The sequence below is a fragment of the Symphodus melops genome (genome assembly GCF_947650265.1).
Source record: "Symphodus melops genome assembly, chromosome: 2".
NCBI lineage: Eukaryota > Metazoa > Chordata > Actinopteri > Labriformes > Labridae > Symphodus > Symphodus melops.
This window is the reverse complement of record NC_136692.1, coordinates 26,793,645-26,815,283: the sequence shown is the minus strand read 5'-3', so window position 1 is coordinate 26,815,283 and position 21,639 is coordinate 26,793,645. Positions and strand designations below refer to the sequence as shown.

The window sequence follows — 21,639 nt, the reverse complement described above, 5'->3', positions numbered from 1 at the left end:
CTGCAGCCAGCTCCTGTAGCTGTAGGGGCTCTCCAATCAGCTGCTTTGAATCTTCATCAACACATGGTAAACAGTCACAGAATGATTCAAACAGATCTTTATTGTCCGTGTACTCACTGGTGTAGAGCGTGGAGTAGAACTGTGCTGCATATCTCCTGATGTCTCCAATCTCCTTCAGCTCCTGTCCTGTTGCTGATCGAAGGCCATGCATGCATTTACTTTGTCCGTTTTTTTTTCCATGCCAAAAAAGAACTTGGATGGGGCGTCCATCAGTGTGACACTCTGGAACCGTGATCTGACGAGGGCTCCCTTTGCTCTGGTGCCCAGCAGGTCTGTTAGGGCTTTCTTTTTAGCTTTGAGAACTTCAATATGTCCTCGATTTCCTGTAGAATCTATCAAAGATTGTAGTTCTACAATATCAATCTCTAGAGCTTTCACAGATCTAATAATGTCCCGTGTGACATTGAGAGTGTACTGTTGACAGAAATCCCTGATTTCTGCCTTCCCACAATCCCACCACTGTCTTAAACTCTTAAAATCAGGACTTGTTGATCTAAAATTCCTCCATAAAAACCTAAAACTCTCTAAAAATTTTTTATCAAGGAGCAGAGAAGTGTTAAAATGCCAAAAAGCACTTTGATGTTTAAAATCACTAATTGAAATCTGACAGAACACTGAAGAGTGGTCAGTAAAACCAGCCGGCACGATAAAACATTTTTTAAAAATGTTCATCTGGTGTTTAAATGAATAAAACCGATCCAGTCTGGCTAGTGAAATAAACCCCTCCCTAGTGTGAGACCACATGTACTGTCTGTTTGTGTTGTTAAAAAACCTCCAAACATCAGTGAGCTCATGAGTTTCTATGAGTTGTTTTAAAAGACGTTTGGAAGCAGGATGAGGTTCAGTGTGATTCCTGTCTACAGAGTCATCTTCAGTGCAATTAAAATCCCCCCCTAAAAGCACAAAGACATCTGGAGTGATACTGTTTAAAAGAGTATTCACTTCATTCAGGAAGGGTATTCTGTCTGCTCCTGTAGCTGGACTGTATATATTAATTAAAAAGAGTTCATATTTTTCATAAACAGCTCTGACCACCAGCAGCCTCCCTCGTATCACCTCTGTCTCTGTGTACGAGACAGGTGCACACTTCTGAGAGAACAGAACAGCCACTCCCCCACTAAAGCTGCTACTGTGGCTCAGTATAACCTGACCCCCCCATTCTCTCTTCCAATCCACCTCATTACAGGAATCACTGTGAGTTTCTTGCACAAACATCACATCAACAGTATTCATTTTCATCACGTCATACAACATGGCTCTTTTCTGAGGATCTCTGGCTCCATTTAAATTCAAAGATCCTATTTTAAAATGACTCATGAGAGATAAAAGTGTTGCCAACAGAATCAAACACATCTGTATTTTAACAGATGGACTATAATTCTTTGATGTCATCATTATCATCATCATCATCCTCATCATCAAATTCATCATAACCATCATCACCAGTATCATCAGCATTTTCAAACAGTTGCTTTCTCAGTTTGGACAACCATTTTCTTAGTCTGTGTGTCTCTTGGTCAGAGAGGATTCCTTTCCCTTTATCTCTAACATGTTCTTTTGCTGCCTCATAGAAAAATCTTTTGTCTGGGAAATAGTCCTCTATTTTAACTTTCCACTTATTTTTGGTTTTTTGTAGAAACAGTTTGACTTTTGTTGCACTGTATTCTCTTTTATTTTTCTGTCTCTGTGAGCTTCTGAATTCATTTGTTTCACAATCAGTTCCATGAGATTCTTCATCAGCACTGATCGCTGACCTTAAATGAAATTCTTTCAATTGATTTACTGTTTTTCCTTTTGCTTTCTTTGCTAGTTTTTTCTTTCCTTCTTGTGAAGAACTTTCACCATTCTTTAGTTTCCTTTTGGAGCGAGTACTAAGAGAAGACTCTTCTTCCATCTCCTCCTCTGCAGTCTCAGTGCAGCTCCTCACTTTATCTGCTCCCTGTTGTTCTTTATCCACACTAGGCCCATTCTCTATCTCCACCTCTTCACCTGTCTTCTCCTTACCTCCTCCACTCTGTTTCTCTTCACCTTTCTTCTCCTTACCCCCCCCACCCTGCAACTTTTCACCTGTCTTCTCCTTATCTCCTCCACCCTGTGACTTTTCACCTGTCTTCTCCTTATCTCCTCCACCCTGTGTCTCCTCACCTGTCTTCTCCTTACCTCCTCCACCCTGTTTCTCCTCACCTGTCTTCTCCTTACCTCCTCCACCCTGTGTCTCCTCACCTGTCTTCTCCTTACCTCCTCCACCCCGTGTCTCCTCACCTGTCTTCTCCTTACCTCCTCCACCCTGTGTCTCCTCACCTGTCTTCTCCTTACCTCCTCCACCCTGTGTCTCCTCACCTGTCTTCTCCTTATCTCCTCCACCCTGTCTCCTCACCTGTCTTCTCCTTATCTCCTCCACCCTGTGTCTCCTCACCTGTCTTCTCCTTATCTCCTCCACCCTGTGTCTCCTCCCCTGTCTTCTCCTTACTTCCTCCACCCTGTGTCTCCTCACCTGTCTTCTCCTTATCTCCTCCACCCTTTGTATGCTCACCTGTCTGTGTTTCACCTGCACTGGATCCTTCAGCTTTCTCTTTATATGGACATGTTCTGATCAGATGCCCCTCCCTGTTGCAGTGTAGACACTTCATATTTTCAGAGGTGACATAAATCACATACTCAAAGTCCTCCACCCTCAGGTTGAAAACAAGGTTAAGCTCCCCGTTTCTTTTATTTAAGATCATGAAGACCTGACGTCTGTGTGAGACCACATGACTGAGCTGCGGGGCTTTACAACCCGACGGCGAGACGAGTTTCCCATGTCTTGACAACTCTCTTTGTAGAAAGTCATCAGAAATAAAAGGCGGACAGTTGGATATAATAACCTTCCTAGAAGGCAGCGACAAAGACGACACGGGAACAAATGTGTCATTTATGACCACTCCGTGTTCTATCACCGTGTTCGCCTTTTCTACGCTGTCTAAGAACAGCACCACCGCTCCATTCATCCGGGCCGCAGATTTCACACTCTGCGGACCCACTACCTCAGCAACAGCCAAAGCGCATTCATTCACAGAATAACGAGAGGCACCGGCAATCTTTACGCCGTGCCTTCTCGTTAAACCTGCAAGATCGATCCCCATTTCCTCAACACTTGCACACACCCCAACACGCCGACCAGCAAACGCTGGTCGGCAAAAAAAAAGAACACACACACCCCGCAACTAAAAACTAAACAATCTCACACACTTACAATAAACAAAACACCTAATATAACAACTACCACATCAATTAGATTCGAAAAAGTTCGAAAAGAGTAACCCTAACTCAAAAGCTCCACACGCTCTCACACACCACCTCTCCGCACATCCACTCTCAGAGAGAGAGAGAGAGAGAGAGAGAGAGAGAGAACGTAACAGTATGCGTGTCATTGTGTGTATGATGTGTGTGTGTGTGTGTGAGTGTGTGTGTGTATGATGTGTGTGTGTGTGTGTGAGTGTGCATGATGCAGTGTGCTTGTGTGAACTGCCGACGATCTAACTAAAAAAAAAAACTAATAAACCAACTAACTAAGTAACTAAGTCACTATCGAGTGTAGTCTTTAGTGTCTGTGGCTCCCCTCATCGGCAACAGGGAGTCTTTACCTGCCAGCGAGGTCTTAGACCTGTCCCCCCTAGAGTGGATGGCCATGCTCACACTGTCGGGCACTGAGCAGGTTGGTACAGGCTGTTTCCTGTACCGGAGGGGGATTCCACCCTCCACCGAGGATCTTAGGATCCAGGGTCACAGAGCACTGACTCACTTCTTCATGAGATAGTGAAGTGACTTTACTGGCAGAAACCCCCTCCCCTTATAACCTCGGTTTGACATGTTTTTTGACGTATCAAAGAGAGTGGAACTTATCAAAGGTGACGTCTTAAATGACGTAATTGATGGGACTGTCCTATGATGCGTTGATGACGCGTCTCATGATGCGTCTTATTGTTGGACAATGGTATCCTGACCCGATGTCCATGGTGACAGTCCCTTTGTTAAAAAAAAAAACACTTTAATTATTAATGGTGACATAATTAATGCCAACATTCATTGGCAAAAGAAACCAATTTCAAGACTTATTCTAGGAACAGCAATATGTCTTCAGTATAAGGTCAGCGTCATCAGTCTTTGATGAGGACGCAGGACTGGAACCTCTGACGAAGATGCAGGAGTCAGCAGGGCCTCTGGTGTACGAGTCAGGACTTCTGAGGATGGCCTAGGAGTCTGTAGGACTTCAGAGGATGGAGTAGGAGTCTGTAGGACTTCAGAGGATGGAGTAGAAGTTTCTAGGACTTCAGAGGATGGAGTAGAAGTTTCTAGGCCTTAAGAGGATGGAGTAGAAGTTTCTAGGACTTCTGAATTAATCGAAAAACATAACTACCAGCATCCAGTCCAAGCTAAAATAACAAAACCAAGCAATCTAAACATGCATCAGGAAATAAAATAATTAAAAAATAAAAAACAACCAATATCACCACACCGCTCTCCAAATTGTGTGTCGTCTCTCCACACCTGGCTCTCCTATATCCCCCAGAGCGCAAGATAGTCTCCGGTGTTACAGGTAGAGGGAGATAAACAGCTGAGAGAGAGAGAGAGAGAGAGAGAGAGAGAGAGAGAGAGAGAGAGAGAGAGAGAGAGAGAGAGAGAACGTAACAGTATACGTGTCATTGTGTGTATGATGTGTGTGTGTGTGTGTGAGTGTGCATGATGCAGTGTGCTTGTGTGAACTGCCGACGATCTAACTAAAAAAAAAAACTAATAAACCAACTAACTAAGTAACTAAGTCACTATCGAGTGTAGTCTTTAGTGTCTGTGGCTCCCCTCATCGGCAACAGGGAGTCTTTACCTGCCAGCGAGGTCTTAGACCTGTCCCCCCTAGAGTGGATGGCCATGCTCACACTGTCGGGCACTGAGCAGGTTGGTACAGGCTGTTTCCTGTACCGGAGGGGGATTCCACCCTCCACCGAGGATCTTAGGATCCAGGGTCACAGAGCACTGACTCACTTCTTCATGAGATAGTGAAGTGACTTTACTGGCAGAAACCCCCTCCCCTTATAACCTCGGTTTGACATGTTTTTTGACGTATCAAAGAGAGTGGAACTTATCAAAGGTGACGTCTTAAATGACGTAATTGATGGGACTGTCCTATGATGCGTTGATGACGCGTCTCATGATGCGTCTCGTTGTTGGACAATGGTATCCTGACCCGATGTCCATGGTGACACTCCCTTTGTTAAAAAAAAAAAACACTTTAATTATTAATGGTGACATAATTAATGCCAACATTCATTGGCAAAAGAAACCAATTTCAAGACTTATTCTAGGAACAGCAATATGTCTTCAGTATAAGGTCAGCGTCATCAGTCTTTGATGAGGACGCAGGACTGGAACCTCTGACGAAGATGCAGGAGTCAGCAGGGCCTCTGGTGTACGAGTCAGGACTTCTGAGGATGGCCTAGGAGTCTGTAGGACTTCAGAGGATGGAGTAGGAGTCTGTAGGACTTCAGAGGATGGAGTAGGAGTCTGTAGGACTTCAGAGGATGGAGTAGAAGTTTCTAGGACTTCAGAGGATGGAGTAGAAGTTTCTAGGACTTCTGAATTAATCGAAAAACATAACTACCAGCATCCAGTCCAAGCTAAAATAACAAAACCAAGCAATCTAAACATGCATCAGGAAATAAAATAATAAAAAAAAAAAAACCAATATCACCACACCGCTCTCCAAATTGTGTGTCGTCTCTCCACACCTGGCTCTCCTATATCCCCCAGAGCGCAAGATAGTCTCCGGTGTTACAGGTAGAGGGAGATAAACAGCTGAGAGAGAGAGAGAGAGAGAGAGAGAGAGAGAGAGAGAGAGAGAGAGAGAGAGAGAGAGCGTAACAGTATGCGTGTCATTGTGTGTATGATGTGTGTGTGTGTGTGTGTGTGTGTGTGTGTGTGTGTGTGAGTGTGCATGATGCAGTGTGCTTGTGTGAACTGCCGACGATCTAACTAAAAAAAAAAACTAATAAACCAACTAACTAAGTAACTAAGTCACTATCGAGTGTAGTCTTTAGTGTCTGTGGCTCCCCTCATCGGCAACAGGGAGTCTTTACCTGCCAGCGAGGTCTTAGACCTGTCCCCCCTAGAGTGGATGGCCATGCTCACACTGTCGGGCACTGAGCAGGTTGGTACAGGCTGTTTCCTGTACCGGAGGGGGATTCCACCCTCCACCGAGGATCTTAGGATCCAGGGTCACAGAGCACTGACTCACTTCTTCATGAGATAGTGAAGTGACTTTACTGGCAGAAACCCCCTCCCCTTATAACCTCGGTTTGACATGTTTTTTGACGTATCAAAGAGAGTGGAACTTATCAAAGGGGACGTCTTAAATGACGTAATTGATGGGACTGTCCTATGATGCGTTGATGACGCGTCTCATGATGCGTCTCGTTGTTGGACAATGGTATCCTGACCCGATGTCCATGGTGACACTCCCTTTGTTAAAAAAAAACAACACTTTAATTATTAATGGTGACATAATTAATGCCAACATTCATTGGCAAAAGAAACCAATTTCAAGACTTATTCTAGGAACAGCAATATGTCTTCAGTATAAGGTCAGCGTCATCAGTCTTTGATGAGGACGCAGGACTGGAACCTCTGACGAAGATGCAGGAGTCAGCAGGGCCTCTGGTGTACGAGTCAGGACTTCTGAGGATGGCCTAGGAGTCTGTAGGACTTCAGAGGATGGAGTAGGAGTCTGTAGGACTTCAGAGGATGGAGTAGGAGTCTGTAGGACTTCAGAGGATGGAGTAGAAGTTTCTAGGACTTCAGAGGATGGAGTAGAAGTTTCTAGGACTTCTGAATTAATCGAAAAACATAACTACCAGCATCCAGTCCAAGCTAAAATAACAAAACCAAGCAATCTAAACATGCATCAGGAAATAAAATAATTTTTAAAAAAAACAACCAATATCACCACACCGCTCTCCAAATTGTGTGTCGTCTCTCCACACCTGGCTCTCCTATATCCCCCAGAGCGCAAGATAGTCTCCGGTGTTACAGATAGAGGGAGATAAACAGCTGAGAGAGAGAGCGAGAGAGAGAGAGAGAGAGAGAGGGAGAGAGAGACAGAGAGAGAGAGAGAGAGAGAGAGAGCGTAACAGTATGCGTGTCATTGTGTGTATGATGTGTGTGTGTGTGTGTGTGTGTGTGTGTGCATGATGCAGTGTGCTTGTGTGAACTGCCGACGATCTAACTAAAAAAAAAACTAATAAACCAACTAACTAAGTAACTAAGTCACTATCGAGTGTAGTCTTTAGTGTCTGTGGCTCCCCTCATCGGCAACAGGGAGTCTTTACCTGCCAGCGAGGTCTTAGACCTGTCCCCCCTAGAGTGGATGGCCATGCTCACACTGTCGGGCACTGAGCAGGTTGGTACAGGCTGTTTCCTGTACCGGAGGGGGATTCCACCCTCCACCGAGGATCTTAGGATCCAGGGTCACAGAGCACTGACTCACTTCTTCATGAGATAGTGAAGTGACTTTACTGGCAGAAACCCCCTCCCCTTATAACCTCGGTTTGACATGTTTTTTGACGTATCAAAGAGAGTGGAACTTATCAAAGGTGACGTCTTAAATGACGTAATTGATGGGACTGTCCTATGATGCGTTGATGACGCGTCTCATGATGCGTCTCATTGTTGGACAATGGTATCCTGACCCGATGTCCATGGTGACAGTCCCTTTGTTAAAAAAAAAACACTTTAATTATTAATGGTGACATAATTAATGCCAACATTCATTGGCAAAAGAAACCAATTTCAAAACTTATTCTATGAACAGCAATATGTCTTCAGTATAAGGTCAGCGTCATCAGTCTTTGATGAGGACGCAGGACTGGAACCTCTGACGAAGATGCAGGAGTCAGCAGGGCCTCTGGTGTACGAGTCAGGACTTCTGAGGATGGCCTAGGAGTCTGTAGGACTTCAGAGGATGGAGTAGGAGTCTGTAGGACTTCAGAGGATGGAGTAGAAGTTTCTAGGACTTCTGAATTAATCGAAAAACATAACTACCAGCATCCAGTCCAAGCTACAGTAACAAAACCAAGCAATCTAAACATGCATCAGGAAATAAAATAATAAAAAAAAGAAAAAAACAATATCACCACACCGCTCTCCAAATTGTGTGTCGTCTCTCCACACCTGGCTCTCCTATATCCCCCAGAGCGCAAGATAGTCTCCGGTGTTACAGGTAGAGGGAGATAAACAGCTGAGAGAGAGAGAGAGAGAGAGAGAGAGAGAGAGAGAGAGAGAGAGAGAGAGAGAGCGAAACAGTATGCGTGTCATTGTGTGTATGATGTGTGTGTGTGTGTGTGTGTGTGTGTGTGAGTGTGCATGATGCAGTGTGCTTGTGTGAACTGCCGACGATCTAACTAAAAAAAAAACTAATAAACCAACTAACTAAGTAACTAAGTCACTATCGAGTGTAGTCTTTAGTGTCTGTGGCTCCCCTCATCGGCAACAGGGAGTCTTTACCTGCCAGCGAGGTCTTAGACCTGTCCCCCCTAGAGTGGATGGCCATGCTCACACTGTCGGGCACTGAGCAGGTTGGTACAGGCTGTTTCCTGTACCGGAGGGGGATTCCACCCTCCACCGAGGATCTTAGGATCCAGGGTCACAGAGCACTGACTCACTTCTTCATGAGATAGTGAAGTGACTTTACTGGCAGAAACCCCCTCCCCTTATAACCTCGGTTTGACATGTTTTTTGACGTATCAAAGAGAGTGGAACTTATCAAAGGTGACGTCTTAAATGACGTAATTGATGGGACTGTCCTATGATGCGTTGATGACGCGTCTCATGATGCGTCTCATTGTTGGACAATGGTATCCTGACCCGATGTCCATGGTGACAGTCCCTTTGTTAAAAAAAAAAACACTTTAATTATTAATGGTGACATAATTAATGCCAACATTCATTGGCAAAAGAAACCAATTTCAAGACTTATTCTAGGAACAGCAATATGTCTTCAGTATAAGGTCAGCGTCATCAGTCTTTGATGAGGACGCAGGACTGGAACCTCTGACGAAGATGCAGGAGTCAGCAGGGCCTCTGGTGTACGAGTCAGGACTTCTGAGGATGGCCTAGGAGTCTGTAGGACTTCAGAGGATGGAGTAGGAGTCTGTAGGACTTCAGAGGATGGAGTAGGAGTCTGTAGGACTTCAGAGGATGGAGTAGGAGTCTGTAGGACTTAAGAGGATGGAGTAGAAGTTTCTAGGACTTAAGAGGATGGAGTAGAAGTTTCTAGGACTTCTGAATTAATCGAAAAACATAACTACCAGCATCCAGTCCAAGCTAAAATAACAAAACCAAGCAATCTAAACATGCATCAGGAAATAAAAAAAAAAATTAAAAAAACAACCAATATCACCACACCACTCTCCAAATTGTGTGTCGTCTCTCCACACCTGGCTCTCCTATATCCCCAGAGCGCAAGATTGTCTCCGGTGTTACAGGTAGAGGGAGATAAACAGCTGAGAGAGAGAGAGAGAGAGAGAGAGAGAGAGAGAGAGAGAGAGAGAGAGAGAGAGAGAGCGTAACAGTAAGCGTGTCATTGTGTGTATGATGTGTGTGTGTGTGTGTGTGTGTGTGTGTGTGAGTGTGCATGATGCAGTGTGCTTGTGTGAACTGCCGACGATCTAACTAAAAAAAAAACTAATAAACCAACTAACTAAGTAACTAAGTCACTATCGAGTGTAGTCTTTAGTGTCTGTGGCTCCCCTCATCGGCAACAGGGAGTCTTTACCTGCCAGCGAGGTCTTAGACCTGTCCCCCCTAGAGTGGATGGCCATGCTCACACTGTCGGGCACTGAGCAGGTTGGTACAGGCTGTTTCCTGTACCGGAGGGGGATTCCACCCTCCACCGAGGATCTTAGGATCCAGGGTCACAGAGCACTGACTCACTTCTTCATGAGATAGTGAAGTGACTTTACTGGCAGAAACCCCCTCCCCTTATAACCTCGGTTTGACATGTTTTTTGACGTATCAAAGAGAGTGGAACTTATCAAAGGTGACGTCATAAATGACGTAATTGATGGGACTGTCCTATGATGCGTTGATGACGCGTCTCATGATGCGTCTCGTTGTTGGACAATGGTATCCTGACCCGATGTCCATGGTGACAGTCCCTTTGTTAAAAAAAAAAAACACTTTAATTATTAATGGTGACATAATTAATGCCAACATTCATTGGCAAAAGAAACCAATTTCAAGACTTATTCTAGGAACAGCAATATGTCTTCAGTATAAGGTCAGCGTCATCAGTCTTTGATGAGGACGCAGGACTGGAACCTCTGACGAAGATGCAGGAGTCAGCAGGGCCTCTGGTGTACGAGTCAGGACTTCTGAGGATGGCCTAGGAGTCTGTAGGACTTCAGAGGATGGAGTAGGAGTCTGTAGGACTTCAGAGGATGGAGTAGAAGTTTCTAGGACTTCTGAATTAATCGAAAAACATAACTACCAGCATCCAGTCCAAGCTAAAATAACAAAACCAAGCAATCTAAACATGCATCAGGAAATAAAATAATAATAAAAAAAAAACAAACCAATATCACCACACCGCTCTCCAAATTGTGTGTCGTCTCTCCACACCTGGCTCTCCTATATCCCCCAGAGCGCAAGATAGTCTCCGGTGTTACAGGTAGAGGGAGATAAACAGCTGAGAGAGAGAGAGAGAGAGAGAGAGAGAGAGAGAGAGAGAGAGAGAGAGAGAGAGAGAGAGAGAGAGAGAGAGAGAGAACGTAACAGTATGCGTGTCATTGTGTGTATGATGTGTGTGTGTGTGTGTGTGAGTGTGCATGATGCAGTGTGCTTGTGTGAACTGCCGACGATCTAACTAAAAAAAAAACTAATAAACCAACTAACTAAGTAACTAAGTCACTATCGAGTGTAGTCTTTAGTGTCTGTGGCTCCCCTCATCGGCAACAGGGAGTCTTTACCTGCCAGCGAGGTCTTAGACCTGTCCCCCCTAGAGTGGATGGCCATGCTCACACTGTCGGGCACTGAGCAGGTTGGTACAGGCTGTTTCCTGTACCGGAGGGGGATTCCACCCTCCACCGAGGATCTTAGGATCCAGGGTCACAGAGCACTGACTCACTTCTTCATGAGATAGTGAAGTGACTTTACTGGCAGAAACCCCCTCCCCTTATAACCTCGGTTTGACATGTTTTTTGACGTATCAAAGAGAGTGGAACTTATCAAAGGTGACGTCATAAATGACGTCATTGATGGGTTAGCGTCGTTCAGCCGTATACCTGTCAAACGCGGGACTGTCCTATGATGCGTTGATGATGCGTTTATTTGCACAGGAACAATAGCAAGTGAAAAAATGTGTTATATTAATAAACGGATACAGTCTTTCTGCCGTGACCTGCATCATCGTTTGCAGCTTTCGGTCATTTACTAATGATATATAAATTGGCAAACGAAGTACAGCAGCCTCAACCAATCAGATCACAGTTTGTGTTGGCACACAGCTGAGTTCCTGTCGAAGATCAAACGTGATTCCAGAGTCAACAAACGGACGAAGAGGACGTAATAGTGTGCTGTGTTTTTATCTGAAAAAACACATTTTAAAAAGAGGCGTCGGTCAAAGGAGCGGAGACAACGGGAGCATGAGCTGTACCTGCTACAAGATGATATGGAGGTGAGTAGTTGTTGTTTTGCTCCCGGTGTTTTCGCTACTATGTCACCTCGCTTTCTGATTGGCTACGCGTCACATTCAACAGGCTCGTGCTCGTTTTCTCCTCGGGGAACATCACAGATGATGAGAGATCGGGCCAAAACAATCCAACATGTTGAATATCCCCGATTTGAGATTTGAGCAGTCCCGACATTCTTCCGACCAGACGACAGCGGTCTGAACACACCACACACGGCAGGATGATCTTATAAGATGATTTTATGATGACCGGGGCGTCCTTAAGATTATCGGAATGGGAGAATCAGGGCCAAAATCGGCGTAATTATCCTGCTGTGTGAACCAGGTTTAAGAGTACAGAGAGCAGCTGCTCGTCCTCTAACAAGTCTAAATCTGTCCATGTGTGTTGTGCAGAGTTTACAGAGCAGAATGCAGGAAACACTATGAAGTTGCAAAAGATCCTCTTCTGATTGCACCGTGCTGTGTCAGTTTGTGTTTTTCAAATAAAAGTTTCTTCTTGGGTCAACTCCAACTGTGTATTCAGCTTCAGAAAACACACACCAATAAACAGGTTATACACGTCAGTTACCACAAAGCTAAGAACTCCTAATCAGAGCTGCTCTGTTGTTGGCTAATGTTGGGACTTGTATTTTAGGGATAAGCATAACCTGCATAATTATACCAAATGTAAATAATGTTATTCTACCGCTTAGTTTGACTGCAATTAATACATAAAAGGACCAATATGTAAGATATCTACTGAATGAAATCATAAAATGACCTGACTATATAACCAGACATTAAGGAAGTTGAAGTGCTTGCTTCTGAGTAGTGATCTTGTTTGCTTCTTTTTGCCCATTCATGTTTTTGCATTAACTTAGAAATGTGCAAGTCTTTTTGGATTTTTGTAATTACTGGCTTCTCTGAAAACAATGCAGAAGCCAGTACGTCCTCTTTCTAAGTTTGGATTCTTGGCCTGTATGGTCTGTATTTGTTTTGACCAGAGAAGGCAGCCCGCACAACCATTTTGGACGCTGCTCTGTTTACCAGGCAAACAGCAAACCCAATCAAATCTTTTAAACTAAAGTACAAGAGTTGTACTCCCTATAGAAGGAGCTGTTCCATCTTCATGAAAAAGGTGGGTCTTTATCTTTTTCTTAAAGGTGTAAAGGAACTCTTTGGATTGAATGGAGTTTGGAAGTTTGGACCTTTGTTTGTGGAAAATGACAACATGGTTAAAATATTTGTCAGACAGCAGATCGGATTAACTTTGGAAATGTTTAGAAATCTTTTTTTTTTTTTTTTACAGTGGTCTGTTTATTTTTTCCGAAGCTCTTTTGCCAACTCCACTGAATTACCTTAAATTTAATGAATCAAGAAAAAGTTTCAATTGCGGGGATCAGTCAGCACACATTTATTTAAAAAAAAAAATACAAACAAAAGGCAATCCATACAGATAACATTAAAGAGTAATATGTAACTCTGACACCTATCATTTAAAATGAGTACTGCAGTCAGAATTCAAAACATTGAAGAGCGCTGCCTCCCCCCGGCCCCTCCTCCCTAGAGTTGATGTTCACACAGGTAGCCATGTCGCAGACACTGAAGCTTCAGTGTTTAGCCAGCTCTGCATCAGTCTTGAAACCTTTCTGTGTTATAACTTCTCTCCATGTTTCTGGTGATGAAGCTTATTTGAAAATTACTGCTGCTTTAAGGACGGGTGGAATCAGTTATTGATGAACCAGCCTGCTTCAATCACTGCAACACCTGATGGTGTGCTGTTTGTCTGACAAACCAAGAGGCATCGAAGACGGCCTAGTGGCTGTCTTAAAGCCGCCTCCGTTTTTGACTGTTTTTAGTCAAAACTAATACAGACCATTGAGGACCAGAATGAAGGAGGACATACTGGCTGCTGCAGAAGAAAACTCTTCAACATAGCATGTTTCCTTAAAGTCTGATGATACAGTAAGGTCTTTTTATGATTTAATACGGTAGATATTTTAAATATCAGTTATCTAAAATGCCACGTAACTATAATGTACATAATCGTAGTACTTCTTAAACTTTATATCTACTTTAAAGGGCCAGAAGATTAAAACTGTCAAGACTATTATCACTGCTAACCCTGACCTGAGCCAATCCGTTTATTTTTATTTAACTAAACACACTGAACAACTTGTCGTGGGAAATTAGAATAAGAAATTAAACTTATTTCAACAATGTTGTGGAGGCCATTGACTTGACACACTGAAGATAGAACTCTGTAAACTGATACCAATAGAAAGGCAGCCTGCTGAACAAAATTATATTTGAACCACAGTCTAAATTAGAAAAGTGAAATAATCTGAAAATCATAATAAAAACTCCTCAAACACAGAAACATTCTGTTAAATGTAAATAACCACCACCACTGTGACTGCCCACTCATACTTTGAGCTATTACATCAGCATACACAGATGTACAATGTACAGTGGCCTTCTGTACACAGACCACCCACATGCACACACATGCACACACACACACACACACACACACACACACACACACACACACACACGCACACACAAGCAGAGGCAGATTGGAATTTGAGAAATGTAAATCACACATTTTAGTACACATCCAAACATCTGTTACCGCCTACACCTCATGTCAACTCCCACTTTATCAAATCATTTAAATGTCATTAGAAACCCTTTAAAGATGAAGTTTGTCTAATAATTACAGAGAACATTTACTCCTTCTGCTTTCCAACACACGAAACAGCAGGTTTTGACCTCTGCGGATGTTTTAACCTTTCATGTCCGATAATTGATCTCATACAAAAGATTTTTCTTGTTGCTTCACTTCTCCTGCCGCTGCTGTATGTGGGTTGTCCTTCACTGCTCCTCTTCCCACAGGCAGTGTTTTTCCAACCGGTGGAGAGGAGCCCACATGCAGCAGAGCGCCCCCCACCAGGAGCAGCACGCAGGCCCCCCAGCCAAGGTACAGCGCTGGCCCAAGTTCTCTCTTTAAAGGCGCTGCAACATTCGGATCGTAGAAGTCCCTGATGATGGTGTAGGCAGTCCAACAGATCGGTAACAAGTAGGCAAGGCCTGCCACAAGGAAGAGCACCCCTGATATCCTCGCCAGTCGAGCCTTGGAGGCATGGCTACCGTCACCCATGCAATGGGTACACTTAGCCCCCGCCACCCCGAGCAGGAGGGCCAGGAGGCAGAGGAGCAGGGAGAGAACAGTGAGGCAGCGAGCCACCTGCAGAGACATCTGCAGGGCCAGGGTGGAGTCGTAGGTCTTGCACTGGATATGGCCTGTGGTTTGAGAAAGGCAGTTCATCCATAGTCCCTCCCACAGCATCTGGGCGATCACCAGCTCGCCTCCAACGAAGGCTGACACGCGCCACAGAGGAGCCGCACACACCAAGACACCGAACGCCCAACCCAGCATGGCCAACACTAAACCCAGGAGCTGGAGACCTGTGGACGCCATGATGGCTGAAGTAAAAAGAGCTCTCAGCTTCAGAAAAGTGTCGCCTTAAAGAGTCTTTTATCAAAGAGGTCAATAACTTTGTATTCAGTCAAACCTCTGAACAAGCTCTCTGTACAGCCTGCAGTCAATGTAAATGTTTAAATGTGTTGAAAAGTTCCCTCTTTTCTTCCCTTTCTTCTTCTGAGGTGATCTTCTTGTTTGTCAGCCAGGTGTGTGCTGTTGAGATAAGAGAGACTTTTTTTTAGCAATGCCACCTCAAAGACATGAGTAAAGGATCAACCTGAGGCCAGCAGCTCACAAGATTAAAGAAGAGTGTTGAACTTATTTAATCGGAACAATACAAATAAATCCTGTGTATGCAGTGTAAATAAAAACACTGCAGCTTACAGGATCAATGTACGTCACATTACACTACATAGTATATATATTATAATACAATAAAATACATGTACACTAAAACAAAGTACATGTAGTACAAGTGTAATAAGAAATACTGATTAATCTTATCAAACTTACTTTTCAATCCATAATCAAAGAGCCAGATGTCCACAGCTGGTGAGTTGAGGGTCCTCTGTGTGTCTTGTTGGTCGACTGATGTGAGTAGTTTGTCTTTCTTCTGTTATGACTGAGCAGCTTGTCTCTCTGGATCTCACACACAGGGGAGTAGGAGGGCAGCAGTGTGTTCTGCTGCTGCATGCAAAATAGACTCACACACGCTGCTTATGGAAACAATGATTAAAACACAAGGACACTTTGTTTACAACATTGTTGACCGCTATCATCAACTTGCTGTTGCAGTGCAGTTCCCAGATGGAGCCACCAGGTGGAGGTGTAGGAGCAGAAGAGGAAAGCTGATTGGAGCTTGACATGTGGAACGGCTGGATTTCTGCATTGTGTTGTGGTAAAGATGAATACTGCTGTGACACTGGGACTGTGTTTATAGTGAACCACTGGTCAAAAGAGGAGAGCAGCAGAGGCTAAATGAATATCGAACCAACCACCACAGAAGAAAAACAGAGAAGAGTGGGACTGTGGACTTTTATTATATGTTTTACAGCATGCACATGTGTAAGTTGATGTTGCTTTATAGATCCAGGAGGGGGCGTTAGGGGGTGCCTCTTCCTGTAAATAGCAGGTAGAGGCGTGCTTGTGATGAACTTATCACGTCAGACAGTCCTGACCCTGCAGCACAGAGTTTAACAAAGTGATAAACACACTTGGCAATGAGCTTATTTCTGAAATGTTGACTGACGGGCCAAACTTGTTGATATCTTTATTTACCTTTCTACCTATAGGGCACAGCCTGCTCTGTAACTTCTCACCAATGATGTGAATATATTTCATGTGTTATTGAGGTACATTTCCTGACTGACTACTTCCTCTCCAACTTTTAATAATATATTGGATGTTTGGTTTTGTGAATTGTGTTTGCAAAACTGTGTTTTAGCTAAAGAACATCAACAACTTCGTTTCCTTCATGGGAATCAGCTGGGATTGATATTTTTGCAGAACTTCAATCGGCTGTTTCTCAGGAGCAGTTAAACATTTTAAATGTGTTTTAGCTGTTTGCTTTTTGTGTCAAAGTAACATGAAATGAGTTCATTGTGTATCCTACACAGGAAGATAGTTAAAAGTATTAAAAAAAAGGGTCATAGCAATCGTCAAAAACTGGAAGAGTTTTTGTATCTCTCTCTAATTTTAGAATTTATTTGTCTGCAACATGGAGGGGTAATAATCTCACTTCATTGTACATCACTGTTTTCATAATGTCAATAAAAGAATGTTTTACCTTTACACCATTAAAGGGGTCAAATCAATGGGAGAGTAAGTCAACTGATGTGATTTATTATATCAGTGGCTTTTGTCTGCTAAGATCCATGATGAGAAGTATCATGTTTGTTTATAACAAGTTGAAATTCACTTTCCTGGAAAACAGAGAGAGAGAGAGAGAGAGAGAGAGAGAGAGAGAGAGAGAAGAGAAAGGCAGATCATATAGAGGGAGGAGAGTAATGAGACTATAAGAGCTGAGATTTTGTGGCTGTATCTCGGTAGTTCTCTCTGTACAACAGAATGGCTTCAAGATCGACTAAAGGTGAGTCTGTGTTGATGTATATAAAGTTGATGTATATAAATACTTATGTTTAACTTTTCATGCCTTTTATAATGACATGGATCACTGCTGTTTCTTCTCACTATGCGGCTCTCCAGATGCTCAAGAAAACCTCAGGATTGTTCTGCTGGGGAAGACTGGCTCAGGAAAAAGTTCAACAGGGAACACCATCCTGGGAAGGAAGGAGGGCTTTAAGGCAGAATTCTCACCAACTTCTGTGACAAAGACTTGTATGAAAATATTCTTCCAATACGAAGACAGAAGAGTGAGCGTCATTGACACCCCTGGGATCTTTGACACGTCCATGAAAGAAGACGAGTTGAAAGAAGAAATCCAGAAGTGCATCGTCCTTTCTGTTCCAGGACCCCATGTGTTCCTGCTTGTGATCAGACTGGGTCGGTTTACAGAAGAAGAGAGGAACGCAGTCAAATGGATCGAGGACAACTTTGGTGCTGAAGCCTCTAAGTACACTCTTGTGCTTTTCACCTGGGGAGACCTGCTCAAGCAGAAATCCATTGAGGCTTTTTTGGAGGAAAGTTCTGATCTGAGGCAGCTCATCAGAACGTGTAATGCCAGGTACATTGTGTTTGACAACACGAGCATGGACAATCGCACTCAGGTAAATGATCTGTTTGAGAAGATAGACGAGATAGTGCAGTTAAACGGTGGGCATTACACCAGCAGCATTTATGAAGAGGCCCAGAGAAAGATGAAGTCAGATGAGAGGTGGAAAACCTGTGTAAAGTATGCGCCCATGTTAGGTGCAGGCTTGGTTGGAGCTGCTGTAGTTGTAGCTCTCCCTGCAGTTGCTGGAGCTGCATTCACTGCAGAGGAAGTCGCTGCGTCGTCCATTGGGCCAACTTTAATAGCTGCTGCTACAGGGATTGTTCAAAATATTGGCAAGATTCCAAGACCTTAAAGATTTATTATTACCTATTCTGAAAAAAACTTTCCTCCTGAATATGATTTTATTTTGTATTCATTATTATATGAGTTTTGTTTCTGATTCAGTTCATTCTGTTTGATTTGTAAAAATGTAATAACCTGTAGCAGAGTCTTACAGGTTGTAGAAGATTTCATGAAGAGTCACAAAAGTATAAGGAAGCTGAAACTTCTTGTAGGGACCTCCCACGGCGGCAACATTATGTTGGGGTTTTATGATGTAAAATTTAGTTAGATTAATTAAATTAAATGTAATAATTAAGTTTACTTAATTATTAATTTTAATCAATAATTATTATTAAACTGAGTTTAATAAACCTAGGAGCACCACCCTGTAAACAGGGAACAACCGAAATATTACAAATATCAGTCTCAAATTACTGAACTAAATACCAATATCATTAATAAATAATAATCTGTATTTAATTGAAGGTGTGAAATCCGAACACAAAGCCCTTTCACCCAGCCTAAGTCACAATGCAAGTACACAGTAATCACAAACAACTGCTCTTTAAATTATAACAGCATTTATTTAACAAAGAAACATCAAGTCAACTCAAGAGAGAGAGAGAGAGAGATGACCGAGCGTGACCGATGGCGGACACAGAACACAGTTCTCCTAACCTGGTCTATTGTCTAGAGATGGAGTCAAACTCTGTCTCTACCTGATCTATGTTTCTGCAGCGTCTGGAAAGCCACAGATATCTATGTGTGTGCGTCTGCCGAAAGGTGCGTGTGTGAGTGCATAAAAGGTGGGGAGAGTGAGAGAAAAGAGCGCACCTCAGAAGCTCAATCTCAGCCTGGAACTCACGCACAACTCAGAGCATAGTTAACTTCACTACCAGAAGCCAGTGGCCGGATTTGTATCAGACGGCGTTCACACTAGTCTTTCTGATAATGAGTCTATTACCCGGTTGTGACGCTAGAGTTCACAGAGAAACACACGGGACGTAGCGGCCCAAATAAAGAAAACAAAAGAGGTTTTACTCTCATAAAACCTAAGACGCAGTGGTCAAACACCAAGCAAATATTATCACAGTTTCACAATAATAAGTCAGTTATTAAACACACTCTCTATATCTAACTGCCCAGACCTAGCTAAGCCTCACTTGTAACCGTTTGTCCGCGGTTGATGAAGGAAGGAAAGGGGTCCTTGGAACGGTCTTTAGCCGTCTCCCTGCAGTTGTATGGCGGCGCGTCCAAGGGGTTGAGCAGGGCCGTGGTGTCCTCCTTCGAGCGAGGTACACAGCCTGAACTTTGTCATCCTGGCTGGACCCAACATTCTTTTGATCATATACGTGTCACACTTATACGTGTCCATATCCATATACGTGTCACACTTACAAAGCTCTTCACCACCTAGCCCCCACTTACCTCTGCGACCTCCTCCATCACTACAGCCCCTCACACACCCTCCGCTCAACCTCTGCTGGACTGCTAACCATCCCCACACCACGCCTCAGTACCATGGGTGCCCGAGCCTTCAGCTGCTCGGCACCCAGACTTTGGAACTCCCCCCCACATAAGACAGTCAGAGTCCATCTCCACCTTTAAATCCCAACTCAAAACCCACCTGTTTAAACTGGCATACTCACTGTAACTGTTCACTTCACATTACACCTGTCTTTTGTTTGTTTTATGTCTGATTTTAACCTAATGTACTGCTTTTATCCACTGTAAGGCGACCTTGGGTGGCTTGAAAGGCGCCATTAAATAAAATGTATTATTATTATTATTATTATTATTACATGCTGTGCATACATTTAGGATAATAGTTTGCAGTTTAGTCATGTTTACTGGTTTGTTTCTTTACTTTTTGACCTATTGTAAATAAAGTTTAAAAAACAGTTTAGTTTTGTGTTTTTTCACGTCATGTTTCTGCAGGAAAAGTAAAACTTGAAACTATCTTTAGGCAGCTTGTTAGCCTGATGGAGCTTAGCATAAAGCTAGCATAATCAAATCACTTCCATCCAGTGTAAGAAGACTGTTCAGCTGTACGCATCAACTATTCTGGATGTTTTCAGCAGAATAATTGATGATAATTATTTTAGTTGTATTTTAGTTGTACTTTTCTATTTCCATTACCTTTTCCAATGAGAAACTCATGCACACTGCCTAACTTCAAATGAACTTCATTGGCAACGAATATATTTCTCCTAGCATAAACGAGTTAGCATGCTATTTTCTGTGTGCGTAAAATCATGACTTACCCCTTAAGAATCAATCGACAACAATTAACAGATTGTGTTTCTTACATATCATCCGTAGAGATACAGTAGGAAGGGTTAAGCATGAATTCATTTGAAATGTGCCTACAAATGCCATGCCACGCCTGAATCAGTCAGCGCCCGTGGTGGGTCACCCAAGTTTACAAAGTCTGGACATGGAGCTCAGTGTAAGTTCACACAGGAAGACTGATGTTTTTTCTCTCATTCATTCACCTCTTCATTCATGCCACAACCTTTCTCAACTAATCACCCTGATGCTGTCAATTGATAAAAACATTCTCTCTCTCACCCACAGTCATTCTATCGTTTCAGTGCAACTGCTGCAACCCTCCTCCACCCGAATCACCTCCATCCAGCTCAGCAGAGTCCAGGTCCAGGCTGAAAGCCACTCCTCATCACAGCCTCCATTCCTCTTCACCACCACCAATGTCTAGACTCCAGGTGGGTGTCCTGTCCAGCGTCAGCCTCATACCCCTCTTAGTACATGAATTTGTCACAATGGACTCTAGTCCCACAAAAGATTTTGCACATTTTATTCTAAAATTGTCGCACATTCAGCCTTCGAATAAATGTTCATTGAGACCAGATCGATCTTTGTTTTTTTTTAAATAGATCTTCTCACTCTTTATTTGAACTCTTTGGTAAAAGAAAAATTCCACAACAAAGTACAAGTTGAACCTGGAACATTGAAGTGCTTTAAAAGAATTCACTATCATTTCCTTTCAAATTGATTTGACACTATGAGGTGTGAGTTTCATTAAATGTAATTGTTTTATTGAATCTTGGTGTTTACATTATTTACTCATGGAAATTAAAATACACATTATGACTTGAAAGATTGAAAGTCAGTCTCGTATTCTATTTCTTCAACAACATTGTGTATCGTTTATTTAAGGACAAAGGGTTTTAGTTTGACAGCCTGAAAGCTTGTGGTGCAAAGTGAATCAGGGTGTGTCGGGCTACATTTTTCTCATACAGTCTGGGCGTTAAGTGGGACACACGACACAAAGAGGACTGAATAAGTGGCTTGATTATATATGAGGTGTGTTTTTGGAGGAACATGAATCAAACCAATCAGAGTGTCAGCTCTCATTCCTTTTAAGAGCTTGTTGTGCCTGCA

General features: G+C 43.1%; 2 protein-coding genes and 1 long non-coding RNA gene across 3 annotated transcripts; 2 read left to right on the top strand and 1 right to left on the bottom strand.

Moving 5' to 3' along the window:
- The first annotated feature begins 11,402 nt into the window (after nucleotides 1-11,402).
- LOC306819880 lies at nucleotides 11,403-16,871 on the top strand. Its single transcript, XR_013778619.1, has 3 exons — nucleotides 11,403-11,761; nucleotides 14,654-14,738; nucleotides 16,038-16,871. It is a non-coding gene; the product is annotated as an uncharacterized lncRNA (long non-coding RNA).
- On the bottom strand, nucleotides 13,031-16,031 carry LOC306819879 (claudin-4-like). Its single transcript, XM_079337490.1, has 2 exons — nucleotides 15,756-16,031; nucleotides 13,031-15,455 (listed from the first exon to the last, which is right to left on the bottom strand). The coding sequence occupies exon 2, from the start codon at nucleotides 15,237-15,239 to the stop codon at nucleotides 14,571-14,573; it is 669 nt and encodes a 222-aa protein (XP_079193616.1). The 5' UTR covers nucleotides 15,240-15,455; nucleotides 15,756-16,031; the 3' UTR covers nucleotides 13,031-14,570.
- A 341-nt stretch (nucleotides 16,872-17,212) lies between the features above and the next one.
- LOC306819878 (GTPase IMAP family member 9-like) lies at nucleotides 17,213-18,453 on the top strand. Its single transcript, XM_079337489.1, has 2 exons — nucleotides 17,213-17,331; nucleotides 17,448-18,453. Exons 1-2 carry the CDS (start codon nucleotides 17,310-17,312, stop codon nucleotides 18,266-18,268), a joined length of 843 nt encoding a protein of 280 aa, XP_079193615.1. The 5' UTR covers nucleotides 17,213-17,309; the 3' UTR covers nucleotides 18,269-18,453.
- Nucleotides 18,454-21,639: the final 3,186 nt, after the last annotated feature.

Coding starts and splice junctions, on each gene's coding strand:
- LOC306819878 (XM_079337489.1), top strand. CDS start 17,310: ATGGCTTCAAGATCGACTAAAG. Junction 17,332..17,447: donor GGCTTCAAGATCGACTAAAG/GTGAGTCTGTGT, acceptor GCGGCTCTCCAG/ATGCTCAAGAAAACCTCAGG.
- LOC306819879 (XM_079337490.1), bottom strand. CDS start 15,239: ATGGCGTCCACAGGTCTCCAGCTCCTGGGTTTAGTGTTGGCCATGCTG.